Here is an 18,291-nt window from a genome sequence, read left to right as displayed (position 1 = left end):
CTGAAATCGCATTGCAGGTTAACAGCATACCCCTGTTGTGGGGCTGAATTTTACACCGTTCCATTAGAAACATGATATCTGAGCCTGGGGGCACTGCACGCTTGCTGTACATTTGCAATATTTCCTGAACTTTATAAGGTTGGTGCTAGCCGGTCGTGTTTTTTGGATGTTTGTCATAAAAAAATTTATTTACGGCTCCAGAATGAATAGCAGTGGAAGGCATCGTAGGCTGCTTGTGAGAACTGAATTTGTGTCGCCAGGTTGACTGCACCCATCCTGTTCCGACAGTCGGTGTGATTGCTTCACATGAATTTTGCAAGAATTCAGAGTAACTGTTACAAACCCGGCCTGTCATTTTCAAGATGTAAACGAGCATCAGAATCTTTTGTTGTTTGAATACAAATTGTTGACGGGTGCGAGATTCCAAACATGGCTTGTTCTTGTAGTCATTATGCTTATCTAGCTGTGAGGAACAAGTAGAAGCTCTGCCTGCTATACATAGGCTGAAGGAAGAAATCTGCGTGATTCAGTTCAAGTGCAGAATAGCCAGCCTCTGCATTCTCCCCGCACAGTACAATACAGATAAGTCCCCTCGCGAGCCGCCGCCGCCAACAGATCGCGTCCGCCCTCCCCTCCCCTACCCCCTCCCGCGCGGGCGACCGAGGGGCCCTAGCCCCCCCTCCCCCCCGCGCGCCTTCCCCTCCCCCTCCCCCCTCCGCCGCGCGCAGGTGGTCGATGTCGGCCAAAGCCCGTGCGGCGGCGGAGGTACTGCCTCCCCTCTCAGGTCTATGGGTGGCGCGGGATGCCTCATCTTGAGGGTGTGATACCGATCTGGATAGTGGCGGCCGGATGGACAACGACGTCGTGGCAACCGCCCAGCGTCCCAACAGTGGCCTTGGCGGCAGGGCCGGTGTAGCCCTTCCCGATCAGGGTCGGAGGGCCCTGGATCAGGGGCGGCGGCCCCTAGGATGGCCTCCTTGTCCGGTGGCGTGGTGGGGTGGGAGGGCTGCCGGGATCGGACCGGATGGCCGGAGATTCACAAGCGGGTTTGTGCCGCGGCTTGCTGCCCCGGTGTCCAATGGTGTCGAGCTGCTTCTTCCTCCAACCCATGTTGTGTGCACTCCGTCTTACCGGACATGGCTGCGCTGCTAGCCGGTTATCGGGTCGGGACGGAGCGGGAGGTGGGGATCCAGATTGGGATAATTCCCAGGTCGGCTCATGCCGGCGGTGACGGCGACAACACCCGAGGGTGTTGTTTTTCTTCTTGGGGACGTCATTTGGATCCGCCATACCTTTTCCCACCTCACGGTCTCTCGGGGTGAAAACCCTAAGGCGATGATGACACTCTTGGCGTCATGCCCTTCTTGAAGGCATCGTCGTGAGAGTTATGTGGCGGTGGGCACCGTTTGGGTGCATCGGCAGTTGCAGATGGCGTGCCCCTCTTCATCCAGGTGGTAGCTGTTACGGGGGAAACCCTAGGTCTGGGTCTATCGGATCAGATGATGACGGAGACTTTGGTGCCGTTCTCCCTCCTGGGTGCATCGTCTTTGGAGCAGCGATTCACTGGAGAGGCCAACATGTGGAGCGGTGTTACATCGACCGCATTGAAGACGGCGGGTCTCGACGGCGTGGAGTAGTGGAGTCTTAGAGTTGGACGTGGTTTGATCGACGCACGTAGGTTGGTGGTGTAGAAGTGCATGCTCTAGCCAATGCAACCAAAAGACCGATCTGATGGAAAAGACTAGGCAGCACATTATACGTCAACACTCCCCCTCACTTGTGGCTCCCTCAGGCCTAAACGTGGACCGAAAATGGGCTGCAATTTAATTGCGTCAGCCGGGTCTTGAACTCAAGACCTCTTGGCTCCGATACCATGTAGAAGTGCATGCTCTAGCCAGTGCAACCAAAAGACCGATCTGATAAAAGAGACTAGGTAACACATTATACGTCAACAGGTGGTGCTGCCTGGTGTCATGGTGACGTCGACGGCAGATGAGACTAGCAAGATCTATGCAGTGGTTGCTCCTGAAGACGGGATGACAGAAGATGGCGGTGGCGGGTCCTTGAGTGTGCGCATGTGGTGCATGTTATAGGACGCCTAGACCGGATGGTATTAAGACCCCTGGATTATGTTGTGTTTGTTATGCGGATAAGGCACGCCTGTATTGGTGTAGGTGTAGCGACTTTGTTCGCTTAGAAGGTGGCTTCGGGTTGATCCTTGTATTAATTTTGCCAGACTCTGATGAATAACTAATAAATATAGCTGTGTGCATCATGATGATGCAGAGGCCGGGGTAATCCTCCTTAAAAAAACAGTACATATAAGTTTTTTTTTTGTGTGAGCTGAATATGCAGGGACCAGGCCGGAAAGAAGCCCACGGGCCGGCTACTCGGACCGACGTGTAGGCCCATCTACACAAAGCAACAGTCCACGTCCAAGCCGTATGCATGCTCCGTGTATAGCTGTTCTTGTGTCCGTGTTGAGGTCGGAATCGGATTTCTATACGAGGAGGTTTTGGTTTCGGAGGTGTTGAGTCGGCTCCCTGCATAAATAAATATCGAGCGAGCGATCAACGACTAGAGGGAGGCCGATCGATCTATGGCGGTCGTGTACTACAGATACAGAAGCGAGGCGAATACGTTCTCGGTGCCGGTGCCGGGACCCACGGTCAGCGTCGGCGAGCTGAAGCGCCTCATCATGGGCTCGCCCCGCTACGGCGGCCACAGGCGGGGCCGGGAGAGCATCGAATTCTACTTCCACAGGTCGCCGGCCTGCGACGACGACGCCCACAGCCGGGACGGGGACGGGGACGGGGAGAGCATCGAGCTCTACAGGTCGCCGGCCTGCGACGACGACGCCCACAGCCGGGACGGGGACGGGGACGGGGAGAGCATCGAGCTCTACAGGTCGCCGGCCTGCGACGACGACGCCCACAGCCGGGACGGGGACGGGGACGGGGAGAGCATCGAGCTCTACAGGTCGCCGGCCTGCGACGACGACGCCCACAGCCGGGACGGGGACGGGGACGGGGAGAGCATCGAGCTCTACAGGTCGCCGGCCTGCGACGACGACGCCCACAGCCGGGACGGGGACGGGGACGGGGAGAGCATCGAGCTCTACAGGTCGCCGGCCTGCGACGACGACGCCCACAGCCGGGACGGGGACGGGGACGGGGAGAGCATCGAGCTCTACAGGTCGCCGGCCTGCGACGACGACGCCCACAGCCGGGACGGGGACGGGGACGGGGAGAGCATCGAGCTCTACAGGTCGCCGGCCTGCGACGACGACGCCCACAGCCGGGACGGGGACGGGACGGGGAGAGCATCGAGCTCTACAGGTCGCCGGCCTGCGACGACGACGCCCACAGCCGGACGGGGACGGGGACGGGGAGAGCATCGAGCTCTACAGGTCGCCGGCCTGCGACGACGACGCCCACAGCCGGGACGGGGACGGGGACGGGGAGAGCATCGAGCTCTACAGGTCGCCGGCCTGCGACGACGACGCCCACAGCCGGGACGGGGACGGGGACGGGGAGAGCATCGAGCTCTACAGGTCGCCGGCCTGCGACGACGACGCCCACAGCCGGGACGGGGACGGGGACGGGGAGAGCATCGAGCTCTACAGGTCGCCGGCCTGCGACGACGACGCCCACAGCCGGGACGGGGACGGGGACGGGGAGAGCATCGAGCTCTACAGGTCGCCGGCCTGCGACGACGACGCCCACAGCCGGGACGGGGACGGGGACGGGGAGAGCATCGAGCTCTACAGGTCGCCGGCCTGCGACGACGACGCCCACAGCCGGGACGGGGACGGGGACGGGGAGAGCATCGAGCTCTACAGGTCGCCGGCCTGCGACGACGACGCCCACAGCCGGGACGGGGACGGGGACGGGGAGAGCATCGAGCTCTACAGGTCGCCGGCCTGCGACGACGACGCCCACAGCCGGGACGGGGACGGGGACGGGGAGAGCATCGAGCTCTACAGGTCGCCGGCCTGCGACGACGACGCCCACAGCCGGGACGGGGACGGGGACGGGGAGAGCATCGAGCTCTACAGGTCGCCGGCCTGCGACGACGACGCCCACAGCCGGGACGGGGACGGGGACGGGGAGAGCATCGAGCTCTACAGGTCGCCGGCCTGCGACGACGACGCCCACAGCCGGGACGGGGACGGGGACGGGGAGAGCATCGAGCTCTACAGGTCGCCGGCCTGCGACGACGACGCCCACAGCCGGGACGGGGACGGGGACGGGGAGAGCATCGAGCTCTACAGGTCGCCGGCCTGCGACGACGAGTACGACGACGACGCCCAGCCCGTGCCCCTCCACTCCACGGTGATCGTGTGCCGCGTCCCACCTGGCCGCCACGCCGAGGTCATCATCAGGGGCACCCCTTCCTCCCCTCTGACCCCGAAATCGGTGCAGGAGCGGCGGCATGGCTCTTCGTCCTGGTCTGCGACGTCACCTGCTGCTGCTCCGGTTCTCGCCCCGCCCCCGCCGCCCTCGATCCCGGCGACCACCATGGAAAATCATGAACCACATCGGGCTACCTTGACCTCGCATCGCGACCATGAGAGGAAGAGGGCGGATCTTGAAGACCGGAGGCAAGAGGACGACCGTGGTTTCAAGAGAAGGTGTGGATCGCCAAGACCGGAGGCACCAGGAGGCGTAGTTTCTCTTGTGTAATTGATTGAAATGATGATTACCAGAATTTAGACAGGAAAAATGAATGGGCATTTACAGCTCAGTTTCTGTAATTGTATGCTTCCACAACTACGGAGTAGTAGTAATATATACCATTCAAATGATTCAGAGTGTTATTACTTATTAGCAATCGAAATACTTAATTTTGCCTCCGACATTGTAGATCCGTTTAATTTACCTTTGTTTTCAATTTACCAGAGTGTTTGAGTAAATTTGTGTTTTGATACACCAAACTGAGGAATTGTCCCAGGCCCGGCAGCAACCCTCTGTTGTGGGAGTCGGAGTCATTTCTGTTGTGATTCATCTGCGTTTCTTTGTACAAACATCAGAATCCATTGTTGATTGAACATGAGAGTTCTAATCGTGATTTGATCCAAGACATGCCTACCTTGCTGTCAGTGGCGGAGCCAGGATTTGCTAACGCCCCAGGCGAGAAACCAAAGGCTAAAAACTACCAAAAAATTCAGTTTGAAGGCATACAAAAGTCAATCTATGTTGCAACAAAATTACTAACAAACATGATATTCAATGGCCTCTAGCAGTAATATAGGAACAAAATTACGAGAAAAGGCGTTTTGGAGGCCGAGCTCCATGAAGGCCTTTATTTTTAAAAAATTCAAATTCAAACTTTTATGGTTCAAAAAATTCTGAAAAAAATATGCGCGTATGTAAGGATGTAACTCACATGTGTGTAAAAATTCATGATGAAATACCTTGAGTTGCGACCTGTACAAAAAAGACAAATCCATGGCATGGGAGGATGAATAGTATCATGTGTTAAACAGCCCCATATTTGTCTTTTTGCACAGCCCTCATTTCAATGTATTTTGAACTCAAAATTTACACACATGTGTATTATGCCTTCATGTATATATCTGTGATTTTTTTCAGAATTTTTTGAGATGTAAACATACAAATTTCAATGAAATTTCAAATCTGAATCTGGAGGCCTCACTGGAGCCCGAGCTCCAAAAGGGATTTCCGCAAAATTACTAAATGTCAAATTTTATTTTTGCATCTAAGTATCTAACAAACATTGGCCTCTAGCAGCAACGGTTTAATCTAGCAACTGACAAAAATCATCATCTAGCAATAGTGGCATCTACAAACAAAAATTGAGGTTTGGAAATTGGAAAAGATACGACCATTTGCGCTTTCCTCTTGCTGCCTTGCTGCTGTCCAGTTGCTCTGTGACGCGGCTGTTGAGAAAAAGGCGCCTCCAAGGAAGGGCCACCTCGGCCACCTTGCCGGCAGTTCGCCGGGGCCACCGCCTCGCCGGACAAGGCGGCAGCCCACAACGGCGCAGAAGGGGACTGGGGGCGGGCGGTTGGATAGGTGTATAGGCAGAGGCGCAGAAGGGGATTGGGGGCGGCTGGATGGGTAGCACGACGACAGCCGGTGGCGGGGCGGCGGGCGGCGCCGACGGCAGGGACGCGGCCACCGGCCTCGCCTAGGTTCGTCAAGTTGGGGGAAGGGGCGGCGGACAGGTTCGTCCAAACCCTCGTGAGTAGCACACGCACGCGCAGGGAAAGGCACTGACCTGGGTGGATGGGCCAGTTGGCCCAGGCTGCCTGGGCTAAGAAGTGGGCTGCGCCCCAGGCCGAACAGTGTTTTTTTGTATATATGGGCTGAGAAAATTTTCCACGCCCCAGGCAACGGCCTGGGCTGCCTGGGGCCCAGCTCCGCTGTGATGAACAAGCAAAAAGCTTTCTCCTGAAACGGGCTTCCGCCCCGCTTTAATTAATTTATATAAAGCCCAAAACGACCAGACCGCCGTGCTCTGTTATATTAGTTGGAAGCCTGGATGAAAGATCTCCGGGGTGCCTTGTAAACATTGTGACGACTTAATAACTTTGCGAGTTTGTCTCAGAAAAAGAAAAGCTGGAAGCCTGTAAGGCAAGAACTGTGCATACTTCTTCAGATCAGTCGTAGAAAACTTAATAACCAGTAAAACAACAGCGAAGCCTATCCATAGATAGGAGTAGTTATGATTTCAGATGTTGCGTTGGAAGAATTTATAGATACGGAATGAATGGCAGAGGAATGCATGGTAGGCTTTCTAGAACTGAAATTGCACTGCAGCTTAAGAGTATCTTCAACAGACGGGCGAAGCGCCGCACGCAAAAAACCTGTTTGTCGCGCGCGCTTCGGCTGGTTTAGCGCGCCCGCCTGCGCTGGCTCCAGCAGCCGCACTATAATGCAGCGCGCGCGCCGCTCCAGCAAAGCGAAAAAATACAGCGCGCGCGCCGCACAAACCACATATACATTTCAAAGAAGATGAGCAAAAATGATCAAACAAACAAAATAAATCAACAAAAAATAGTTCAATTTCGTTATCATTACAACTCAAACAAATAGTTTATCGTTCAATACAACAACTAATGCAATAAATACAACAAATAGCTCATGAACAATACAATGTCGAATGCAGATATCATCATGCTCTTTGTCGTCTATGCCATGCCCACCACTCTTCAATCAGATCATTCTGAAGTTTATTGTGCGTTGCGGGACGCCGAATGGCATGATATGAGGCAATAAAACGGGCTACCCTTTCAGCCCTCCGTCGCACTCGCACGGGATGTCCCAAGAGCTCATACTGTGAGTAGTCTAAATCTTGGCCACGCTCATTCTCGATGATCATGTTGTGCATGATCACACAAGCGTGCATGATGTACCAAAGCATTTTTTGATCCCAAAATCTAGCCGGTCCTCTCACAATAGCAAACTGAGCTTGCAAAATCCCAAATGCTCTCTCCACATCTTTTCTAGCCGCCGCATGAGTATTGTGGAAATCAAGATTTTTCTTACCTTCCGGCTTTTTCAACGGCTTCACGAAGGTTTGCCACTTTGGATAGATGCCATCCGCTAGATAATAGCCATAGTTGTACGTACGGCCATTTGCTACAAACTGCACCGGTGGCAACTCACCGTTTGCAATCTTATTCATCAGTGGTGACCGGTTGACAACATTGATGTCATTCAAAGATCCAGGCATTCCAAAGAATGCATGCCAAATCCAAGTCTCCTGATTGGCCACCGCTTCAAGGATTATAGTGGAACCCTTTTTTTGGCCGTGGAATTGCCCATGCCACGCCTTTGGACAATTCTTCCAACTCCAATACATGCAATCTATTGAGCCAAGCATGCCAGGAAAGCCGCGAGCTTTGTTCATCGCCAATAGCCTTGCGACGTCTTCAGCATTGGGAGATCTCAAAAACTCCTCGCCAAACACTTGCACAATTCCCACTGCAAAGCGCTTGACACACATGATGGCTTGGCTCTTACCCATAGCCAAGTGATCATCAACAAGATCAGTCGGTATACCGTATGCCAACATACGCAAAGCGGCTGCCATCTCTCTGAAAGGTGCTATGCCCGAGCTCTCCGGCGGCATTCCTCTTTTGCTGAAAAAAACGGTCATGGCTCGCTAGTTTCTCTGCAATGCGCCTGAACAACTCGGTGCTCATCCTAAACCAGCGACGAAAATACGACTCGGGGTATATGGGATTCTCCGCAAAATAATGCCTGATCAATCTGTTGTGGGCATCGATCCCATCCCTCCAAAATTTCTGCCGACCCATAACCGAACCACCGTGCTTCGGTTTTTTTTATATGCATAGCTAGGATCATTGCAAGATCCTCCTCCTCTTCCATATCAAATTCTTCTTCGGAAGAATCATACGACAAACTCATCTACAATGTTCAATACTATACTATAAAAACTACAATTCAAAACATGCATCAAATTTATGAAGTTTGAGCAATACATACCTTGTAGGCGTTTTGTCAAACACCTTGCGGGAGCGGCGCGGCAGCGAGCGCTCGGGCGCTGTTCCTCGGACGACGGAGGCGCGCGAGCGCCGGCGGGACTAGGAGGGGATGGGGCCGGAAGCGCGGGCGCGCGGGGATAGGCCTGGGAAGCCTGAACGGTCGCCGGGGGGCGCGGGCGGCGGCGGCGGCGCGGCCAGACGAGGGTGAAAGTGGGAGAGGAAGTGCGGGCGCGAGCGCTGGAGTGTGCCGTGCGCTGCAGCGGGCGCCCGAAATACACCGCGCGGGTAAGTGTTTTCGACCGCGCGCCCAACCCGTTATAGCGCGCACACCGTTTTTGCGCGCCCGCTGGAGCGACCCGCCGCATTATGCGCGCGCTAAACCGGCTTAATTTGCGGCGCGACGCTAGTTTAGCGTGGCTGTTGGAGATGCTCTAACAGCGAGTCTCTGCATTCTTCTTGCACACGTACAGTACAGATAGCTGTTTTTTCGTGAGCAGATTTTTTTTGTGAGAAATTGGGAGCAGAATAGTTTTTTTTAGAGCAACTTGTGAGCCAGCGGCGGGCCAGGCTGGAAAGAAGCCGACGGGCCGGCAACTCGGACCGACACGGAGCCCATCAAAGGAAAGCAAGAGGCAGGGCCCGGCCCGGCCCGACCGAATCCTCCCAGGTGTCCCGTTCCGTTTCCCCTTGCCTCTCTCCGTCTTTAGGCTCGGGGCTGGAGGGGAGAGCGTCCCGACTCGTCTCGCTCGTCGGGTGGAAACCCTAGCTTCGTATAAACCCAAACCCCCCGCCTCGCCTCGCCGGAGCGGCGGCAGCAGTCGCCGGCAGCGATGGACGCGATGCGGAAGCAGCTGGACGTGCTGATGGGGGCCAACCGCAACGGCGACGTGCGGGAGGTCAACCGCAAGTACTTCGACCGCGACGTCTGCCGCCTCTTCCTCGCCGGCCTCTGCCCCCACGACCTCTTCCAGCTCACGGTACCTCCCGTCCATCCCCGTCCCCGCGCCCCTCCCCCTCTCCCGGCGCCCGATTCCCGCCGGCGGAGGGGCGGTTGTCGCCGTCAGGCGGCCCGCGGTAGATTTGGTTTCGAATCGGCCCCTGCGCTGTTGCGTTTATTATTAGGGGAAATTCATCCGTAGAAGAAAAACAAAAAACAAAATAAAAACCGTGGTGTATGGCGTGTGCTTTGAGATATCTGATGAAGCAATTAGTTTCTCCTGTGTTATGCTGCGATCTAACCGGCCAGTTTCGCTCATGACAGAAAATGGATCTCGGACCCTGCCCCAAGGTCCACTCGCTGCAGCTGCGGAAGGAGTATCCTTCGTTACATTTGATTACATCTGTTACTTATGCGGCACGGCATGTATTGCTGCAGTAATTTTTTCTTCCCACGCGCGCTAGTGTTTGTTCATCGATTGCCTTCCTGAGCTCCTGGTAGCTATGAGGAGGTGAAAGCAAAGGGGACGGAGAATTTCGACAGGGAGCTCGAGGACATGATAGACAGGCTCATCGTGGAGTGCGAGCGCAAGATCCAGAGGGCGCTCAAACGCCTCGCCGACGAGGATGCCAAGGCTGCTATCGCCATATCCGTCTCCGAGGTCACTCAGGTATCCAGACACCCGTGTGTTACGAAGGCCCATCTGTTTCTCAGAGGCTAATTAATGGCTTCAGCTAAATTGCCTGCCTTCCTGTTAATGTTTGCAGTCTGAAGAAGTTGCGCAGCTGTCAAAGGAAATCAAGGAGAAAATGAAAGAAGCTGATATCTTCGGTAATGTCATCTCATTCATGTTTTGCCCAATTGGTTGTAGTGTTTCTGTTCACGGTAGTCCAGCAGGTTCAGTGTACTGTAGCTGTCTTAAGTCTTAATTACAATTTTGAACACTCTTCACCTGACACAGTATGAAACTACATTGACAAAATGTACTCTGCTCTAATATATTCTTGAGCAGTACTATGTTGGAAGATGGGATAATTTTTCTCTCAGCATAGTTTTTCATTAACTGACGAAACGAGCACTGGTGATATAACTAATTATCTGGTTTCTTTATTACGGGCCAACACAACATGGGATAGGAAACCGTAGGAGTTGGAAAAACAGAGGAATTGAAATGTTACTAAATGTTTCTTCTCGATCAACACTTCCCAAACAGATTTTGAAGGGAAGACTGATGACAAAATCAAGACCATGGAATTGGTGGAAGAATTAAGATCTAAAAGGGCTGACCTGCAGGTATGTATTATTTAGAATTTTGAATATCTGTGTTATCAGTTCTCATATATCTTGCAAGCGCATGTTACTAAACAGGTAATGTTTTAGTTTTAATACGGTAGGTTCTTTTTTCCACTTCATTGCAGGCTACCCTCTTGCTTGATGCCTTTAACAAGGACCGAGCTGCAATACCTCAACCTATTCCACCTCCTCAAATGGCAACACTGCCAGCACCTCCTCCTCCTGATGCTCGTACTCAAGAACTGATCAATGAGAAGCTAAGTAAAGCTGAAGCCCTTGGTATGTTTTTTTTTACCATTTTTCTTTACAAAGTATATCTATAGTGTTTTTGTCCTTTTGAAAGCATATATTTGTGTGAGTAATTGGGACCAAGTTGTGAGAATTTTCTCCAATACATTCTAGCTTTGAATTCAACCACTCAATTAGTTGATTACTTGACAGTTGACACACCAATAAGATATTTTGTAATGATATATGCTGGAAATTTTAGTTTGATATATTTGTTCTTTTAAAGGTGAGACACTAAAAGGTTTTATTGGAGAATTGTGAACTTAGCATTGCTTTTAGTTTTCTTATCTGGATCATTTAGGCGCGACTTGATGTTTTTGACCTCAGTGCCTGTCGGGGTCATGGATTAGGTTTGCGGTATTATATAGATCTTTACTTATTGGTACATTGCACATCAGTTTCTTCAATAGTTGGATAATTAAGTTTTTCTGGATAGTTTATCTAAGCACAAAAAAGTATGCAGTGATATTTTCATGTTTGTCCGTTCGGTAGGTGAACAAGGGATGGTAGAAGAAGCGCAGAAAGCTTTAGAAGAAGCAGAAGCTCTCAAAAAGGTAGCTGTTGCCATCATTACCTAATTTTATCATGTCTAGCTTTTCACCTGTAAATTACTCAATTGTGGAAGGTTAATTTATATATTTTTAGCGCTACCTTTGCAGAATATGGTAGATATAACTTGACACTGTTAGGTCACTGATACTTCCATTCTTTTCTTTGTTTTGTATGAACCATCACTGATGTCTCCTTTCCTTGACTTTATTATCACCAGTTGGCAGCGGCACGGCAGGAGCCAGTTGCTGATCCTTCTAAATACAGTGTTGCTGATGTTCGAATTGTGAGTTATGAAGGGCCATTTCTTATTTCTTATTCGTGTTACTGCATTAATTTAAGCATTGCTAGCACACTAGGTTTTTCTGCTTAAATGTACGTTGATGATCGTTTACTTAGTAGCATATGCTAGTTTTTCGTACATGCTGCAGAAATGCTTCCAACATTAGTGGTTTCCTTGATTCCTAGTATTTTCTAGGCATTTTACTATCCAATGAGTATTTACTACCAAGTCTTACATGCAAAGGTTTTCTGCAACCTTGGTATTTGATGTGATTACTCTCTATAGTTTTGAATACTAATTAAACTCATGCATTTCCCAGCCATTGGCGTTAGGAAAAAGGCTGTATTTTGCATAAGTTGAAATTTCTGATTAAATTGATCTTATATTGTACTCCCTCCGTCCCAAAATTCTTTTCTTAGATTGGTGTAGATATGGATGTATCTAACACTAAAATGTAACTAGATACATCCGTATTTAGACAAATCTAAGACAAGAATTTTGGGACGGAGGGAGTACTATAATTCACTTCTTGTATCAGTTTAAAACTCATTGAAGTGACAGCTCGACTTTTGTGCATTAGGAAATCTATGTTCCTTTTGTATATTATTACTTGCATGGTTCTCAAATTAGCTAGCGAGTAATGGAATATAAAGTGTTATGCAGGAATTTGTAGTTGTTCCACAAGTGGCTGCATGTAGAACTTTGTGTAACTATATCGTCAGAATAGATGATATTGGATACATATATCTATAATTTTTTGTGCTAATGTTTTCCTGTATTCTTTTCTGTACCATCCCACACTATTAAACTTTGGAACTAACTCCGTCATTCTTCATCATAATTAGATTTTTGTTGTTATACAATGAAGAATGAATTCCTGTGATTTTGATTTATGAGCTTGTTCTTGTGTGCTGTAATTGGTATAGAAGCATTGTGCATTCTTCATATTCATGAATGTGGTGAATTAGGAATTGCATCATATGTAATGTGCTCTTAAGAATTTGGTCACCGCTATGGTCTGCATTATTTCCGAGGGTTATCTATTCTTTTCCTTTTATTTATATCTGAATAAACATCTCATACTACTGCTCATACGCCCAGCATTGCTAATCGTATCCTCTGTTCATTCTATAGACTGATCAGAAGTTGCGCCTCTGTGACATATGTGGAGCATTTTTGAGCGTCTATGACAAGTAATGCCTTTCATCTCTCACTTGTAAAATGTTGATTCAAATTGGATCTTTCAGATGGAAATGTATCTCATGCCATATTATATACAGTGATCGACGTCTTGCTGACCATTTTGGAGGGAAGCTACACTTGGGTTATATGTTGATTCGTGAGAAACTGAAAGAACTCCAGGTACATTCTTGCATGCCCAGAGTACAAATACGATGGTGGGAGCGATTGAACAAAGTAGTATTTCAGATATTATACACATTAAAACCAATAAATCTACATGATTCTGTTAACACTTGCATTCTGTTTTTCAAAATAGTTTGTGGCTATTTTATCTTTTTGCCGTTTTTCTAAGTTTGTTAAGTTGCAAATTTTGAACGTCTTTATCAGGTGCTGAATGTAATGTCCCATTTTCTGCTTTAAAGAGTTACTCTGTTTTGGGCCTTTTGGCATCTGTGAGTTTTCTTATCTCAAGGAAGAGCCTTCAGGTTCTTGCCTTCTCTATATGTTAATTTTATCTCACATTGGAGGGCGCCATGGTTGTTACGATAGTCATTACAGGAATTAGTCAATGTTGCATAAGCGGAATCTCATGTGACAATCGTCCTCCCTCCTTCCCATGGCAACAACAGCCGCCAACTGTATGTTGACAAATGTAAGCATAGGAGTGAGCAGAACATGGTATGGAGAATCATGTTTACTTAATTGTGTTAGCTTTCTCATATATACTGATCAGAAGCTGGAGCTTGCTTTCTGCTTGGTGATCCATATTTTGTAGAGCTGGTGATAAATAGTACCGGTTAAGTTACCCTGAAAGCGCACCCTTTTGCCATCTTTTCCTGTAAGTTACAACCTGTTCATATGCTGCCTGCTCCATAAATATGTAAGTTGTTATTGTCAGAAAATCTCAACTGTAATGTATCCCTTGCCTTTTTCATTCCGTCGTCGTATGAATCGAGCTATCTCCACTCGGTAAGCATGTATATATTGTGAATAACGTCATTCTAAAACTATGTCATATTTGCCTTTTAGGAGGAGAGGAACAAAAAAAGGACCGAGAAACCTGACGATGACAGACGGTATGGTCTTTCCCAGCTTTTGCTTTGTTCTGTCATGGCGCTTATTATTATTAAGCAACACAATCTGAAAGTTGATACTTGGTTTTCCTAGATCAAGGGAAAACAGCAGGGACCGCAATGGGCGGGCATCCAGGGATAGAGATGCAGAAAGAAAGGACAGGGTTGAGCCCCGGGATAGCAGAAGAGACCACGACAGGGATCGTGATAGGCGCCATGACAGGGACCGTCGCCATGACCGCGACCGTGATAGAGATCATGACCGCTCCTCGCGTGGTAGAGAGCATGACCGTGATAGGAGAAGGGAACGCTCCCGATCCAGGGACCGCAGCAGGTATTGCCGAATGTTTTTTTATTTCCTGTTTGATTTCAGAGGCTTGCTACTACCATAGGCCAATCCTGACAGTTGTTTTGATTCTCAGGCGCCATGAAAGATATTGAGTCTGTTGCTCCATGGCTGGCTGATTCCCCCGGGGGTGCTCCCGTCTTCCTGCATGATAGTGATGGTGCTTTTTAAGATATATGGTGAGGTTGCGCTTTGTACTGGAGAAAGGAAGATTGTCTTGATGTTTGTCTTCGCTGCTGGATTGTTAGTCGAACCCTATGTTTCTGTTTCAGTCTATCTTTTCTGTCTATCTGACCTGATGTTGTGTACCAGAGTATACTGTTTTATATGTTACCAACGTGTAAGAGTTTTGTGTTACTCAAGCCTCCTTGGGCCCGCCTGTCAAACTTACATGTGACAGTATTTGTAATTTTCTTATCTTGTGATGGTATTGAGCTAATTTCCTCCGACTTGTCGAGCCTCTATTCCTCAGGGATCATGGTTGAAATAATTTTCCATGCCTGATTAGTGATTATCTGAATCACTGTAGAGGTGGTTAGGCTCTGGTTAGAGCCAGATTTTTAAAAATAAAAAAATAGTAATATTTTGAAGTTTTGTATTTTCTAAGTAAAAAACCCCACATATACACGGGGATTGATCTGCATACTTGTAAAATTTCATTTCTAAGTGGATTCAAGTAGGCTATTATAGAATCATTCTTTTTTTTCCATAATCCACTCATGAAATTTTACAGGCACATACTCCTAGATATATAAACTCCTAGATATGTTAAAAAAAAACAGGCTCAGCCTAAGAGCATTTTATGTTACCAGGTTGTGAAATGCAGTAAATTCAACCTGATGCCATAACCAGCACATAGAAAGTCAGGGACGAACATGAATTTCTTCTAGAATATAAACAAAACAGATGACACCATTTTCTCCAACAATTGCAAAAGAAGGCATACACATCTACACCCAGGGCGGCAGTAGCATTCTCGTATGATATAAACACCAACTAGAAAACCTGGAGCTTTCAATTTTACACCCCTGGTCCCTCTAGTAGACTCTCCTCTTGCGAACTTTGAAGCTGGTCGAGCGGATGACGTCGTCGTCGGCGTTGAACTTCATCTGCAGCGCGTCCACCGACTCGGGCTTGGTGAAGTAGGTCCAGAGGAGGTAGATGCCGTCGTAGTAGGTGAAGGGCAGCCCGGTCCTGCTGTTCCTCTTCCTGATGCTGTAAGCCAGCGGGATGACCCCTCTGTTGAACACCTCCACGTACATGGCGCCCCCGGCCACGAGCAGCTGCAATGACAGTTCAGCGAGGGAGGAGCTCCGTCAGTAAGCAGAATGACAAATGCCAATAGATTCGATGCGATGCTGCTGCAGAGTTCGTGGCACGCTGTTTCCGAATCCCAGCGAACCTGAACTCCCATGCTCCTGAATTTGTTCGGGTTTGACGAATCAGGCTTGAAATTTGTGGGTTTAAAGGGACCATCATTAGTCAGTAAGTTTTGAAGGCTATAATTGTACCCAACTTTTTTAATACAACAATGTGCGTGCTAGAACACCATTACCGCACGGTTCATGGCAAGCTGCTTACGTGAGTCTGAACCCCGTTCCCCTGAATCTGTCGGGATTTGTGGGGTTAATGGAACCAATGTTTGTCATTATAAGTTATAAAAGGCTATTATTGTACCCAACTTGTTTAATGCAGCAATGTGCGATGCTAGAACACCATTATCATCAGTGGTGAGATGTTATTCTCTACCAGTTGGTAGAAGATCGAACTCATAGGCAGAAACGTTGATGACCAAGAGAGCAATAAGACGAAATTGTTTCGATCAAGCGGTGTAAATACTGATCATGCACTCAATCAAACCTACTCAGTTCATCTTAAACTGGGAAATAAAGATAATCTTTTCATGCACCACATTTTACCCAAGGCCTTCAGATAATCAAAACATGAGAACAATGATTGGAGACTCAAGCTAATACTGTCACAGTGGCCACCACCACCCTGAATTTTCACAGGAACTCGTGTGTAAATTGCAGCTAGATGATCGTCAGTGGCGAGATATTATTCTCTAATCCTTCTCTCTACCAATTGATAGAACATCTAACTGACAGGCTGAAAAATTAATGACCAAGAGAGCAATAAGAGGGCATTGCTTCGATTAAGCATGTACATATTGATCATGCGCTCACCCTACCAGGCTCATTTAAGTTTTAACTGGTAAAGATATATATCCTGTTCATGCACAGCACTTTACCCAAGCCTTGAAGACTGTCACATTGGCCACTACGCCTAATTTTCACTGGAATTCATGTGTGAATTGCAGCTGAATAATCCTAGTTAACTAAGCAGTGATACAAGACATACAATGCCACATTATCTTCTACACTAAAATACATTCTCGAAGGAATCCGCGTGTGAATTGCAGTGAGGAGATGATCGAATCCGTTGGAGAAGAGGAAATGAGATAACATAAACAGTCTGTTGTGGGGCGGCGCGGGTGGGGTTAGGGTTACCTCCTCGTAGCGCTGGATGAGGGCGAGGCGCTCCTCCTCGGACATGTCGGGGCGGAGCACGACCATGGTCTCGTACTGGCGGAGGCCCGGAGGGCAGGGCGGCATCTCGCGCTCCTCCAGCGCCATCGCCGCCTCCGAGGCCGACATCCCGCCGAAACCGGAGGACGACCCGTCCTCGTCCCCGACCTCCTCGTCGTCGCGGCCGCGGGTGCGGGTCGCGGACGCCGCGCCCCCGTAGAAGCTCGCGGCGTACCCCGTCGAGAACGCGCGGGCGGCGCGTAGGAGGCGGCTGGGCGCGGGGCTGGCGGAGGGGAGGCCGTGGCGCGGGGCGAAGGCCGCGGCGGAGGAGGAGACGGAGACGGAGAGCGCCATGGGCGGCGGCATTGGAGAGGGAGTGGGGAGGAGGGCAGTGCGGGGAGTGGAGTCCCGTGGATAGATAAGGATAGGGGCAAATCGGCAGCCCACACTGCGGCGTGCACATGGATTCAAATGACTGTTTCTTTTCAAATCTCACCCCACTGATTTTCGAAAGTCCCATTTGAATTTTGAACAACGATTATGGGTGGTCGGGAGCGACCCGATGTTTTTTCTTGCAAAAATGTTCTACACAGTATACTTGATGGAGTCAAATGCCGCAGATCCCGGTAGGGGTCCTCTGGTAGCCTTGGTGCGATGGTAACATAGGCACATGATTTTACCCAGCTCCGGGCTATGTTGAAGAGATAATACTCTACGTCTGCTTTGGTTGTATTGATTTCGAGGGAGTATACGTTACAGATTGATCTACCGCGAGATCTATGTGTGCATCAGGTGTCGTCTACAGGCCTCACCCCTCGGTTTATACAGATACCGGGGTATACATATGTCGGTTATATTTAGGGGAATCGTGGTGCAGACGACCTTTAAGTCTTGGAGTAAGTGCCAAATCTTCGAAAACATCCCATCTTTGGCGCTTCTAAGCCCGACGAATCATGGCCCACTGACAAATTATCTTGTGGGGTGGGGGGGTGGGGGTGGGGGTGGGGTGGGGTCCTTGACCTAGCCCATCCGCCTGGGAGACGGCAGGATACTATCAATACTTTTCACTATATTATGATATCCTAAAAACAAACTAAAATATCATGCACTACGGATATTGCCTAGTGCAGAAATTGTCTCGTGGATTTCAGTTGAATTATTTAATTAATTCAAAGTGTTTGATAGAAATAAACGAAGTTCTAAGTTACAACACCATTGTGATTGTTCCTACCTGATAGAGGGAAGAGGCATCTGAAGGAAATATGCCCTAGAGGCAATAATAAAGTTATTATTTATTTCCTTATATCATGATAAATGTTTATTATTCATGCTAGAA

At 49.3% G+C, this 18,291-nt stretch overlaps 2 protein-coding genes across 9 annotated transcripts; one reads left to right on the top strand and one right to left on the bottom strand.

Moving 5' to 3' along the window:
- The first annotated feature begins 9,144 nt into the window (after nucleotides 1-9,144).
- On the top strand, nucleotides 9,145-14,876 carry LOC123114268 (putative RNA-binding protein Luc7-like 2). Of its 8 annotated transcripts, XR_006456477.1 has the most exons (15): nucleotides 9,145-9,453; nucleotides 9,738-9,790; nucleotides 9,915-10,083; nucleotides 10,181-10,244; nucleotides 10,627-10,706; nucleotides 10,832-10,985; nucleotides 11,487-11,548; nucleotides 11,764-11,829; nucleotides 12,961-13,019; nucleotides 13,107-13,188; nucleotides 13,396-13,460; nucleotides 13,567-13,686; nucleotides 13,784-13,888; nucleotides 14,038-14,084; nucleotides 14,176-14,390. XR_006456477.1 is itself a non-coding variant. In XM_044535684.1 (13 exons), exons 1-13 carry the CDS (start codon nucleotides 9,307-9,309, stop codon nucleotides 14,520-14,522), a joined length of 1,242 nt encoding a protein of 413 aa, XP_044391619.1. In that variant the 5' UTR covers nucleotides 9,145-9,306; the 3' UTR covers nucleotides 14,523-14,876. The 8 variants fall into 8 exon arrangements, 1 of the variants encoding a protein (XP_044391619.1); XR_006456475.1 differs by having other exon boundaries at nucleotides 13,784-14,084; XR_006456476.1 differs by having other exon boundaries at nucleotides 13,396-13,686.
- Nucleotides 14,877-15,299: 423 nt separating this feature from the next.
- On the bottom strand, nucleotides 15,300-17,405 carry LOC123114269 (30S ribosomal protein S6 alpha, chloroplastic). Its single transcript, XM_044535686.1, has 2 exons — nucleotides 16,938-17,405; nucleotides 15,300-15,710 (listed from the first exon to the last, which is right to left on the bottom strand). Exons 1-2 carry the CDS (start codon nucleotides 17,319-17,321, stop codon nucleotides 15,465-15,467), a joined length of 630 nt encoding a protein of 209 aa, XP_044391621.1. The 5' UTR covers nucleotides 17,322-17,405; the 3' UTR covers nucleotides 15,300-15,464.
- Nucleotides 17,406-18,291: the final 886 nt, after the last annotated feature.

The sequence above is a fragment of the Triticum aestivum genome, chromosome 5B (genome assembly GCF_018294505.1).
Source record: "Triticum aestivum cultivar Chinese Spring chromosome 5B, IWGSC CS RefSeq v2.1, whole genome shotgun sequence".
Classification (NCBI taxonomy): domain Eukaryota; kingdom Viridiplantae; phylum Streptophyta; class Magnoliopsida; order Poales; family Poaceae; genus Triticum; species Triticum aestivum.
Note: the sequence above shows the minus strand (reverse complement) of the source record. Positions and strands in the feature narration are given on the sequence as shown.

What these genes read in the sequence shown, in the direction of transcription:
- LOC123114268 (XM_044535684.1), top strand. Translation starts at nt 9,307, where the DNA reads ATGGACGCGATGCGGAAGCAGCTGGACGTGCTGATGGGGGCCAACCGC. An exon ending in CCGTCTCCGAGGTCACTCAG is followed by an intron (nt 10,084 to 10,180) that starts GTATCCAGACAC and finishes TAATGTTTGCAG; the next exon opens with TCTGAAGAAGTTGCGCAGCT. An exon ending in TTTTTGAGCGTCTATGACAA is followed by an intron (nt 13,020 to 13,106) that starts GTAATGCCTTTC and finishes TATTATATACAG; the next exon opens with TGATCGACGTCTTGCTGACC.
- LOC123114269 (XM_044535686.1), bottom strand. Translation starts at nt 17,321, where the DNA reads ATGCCGCCGCCCATGGCGCTCTCCGTCTCCGTCTCCTCCTCCGCCGCG. An exon ending in TCATCCAGCGCTACGAGGAG is followed by an intron (nt 15,711 to 16,937) that starts GTAACCCTAACC and finishes CTGTCATTGCAG; the next exon opens with CTGCTCGTGGCCGGGGGCGC.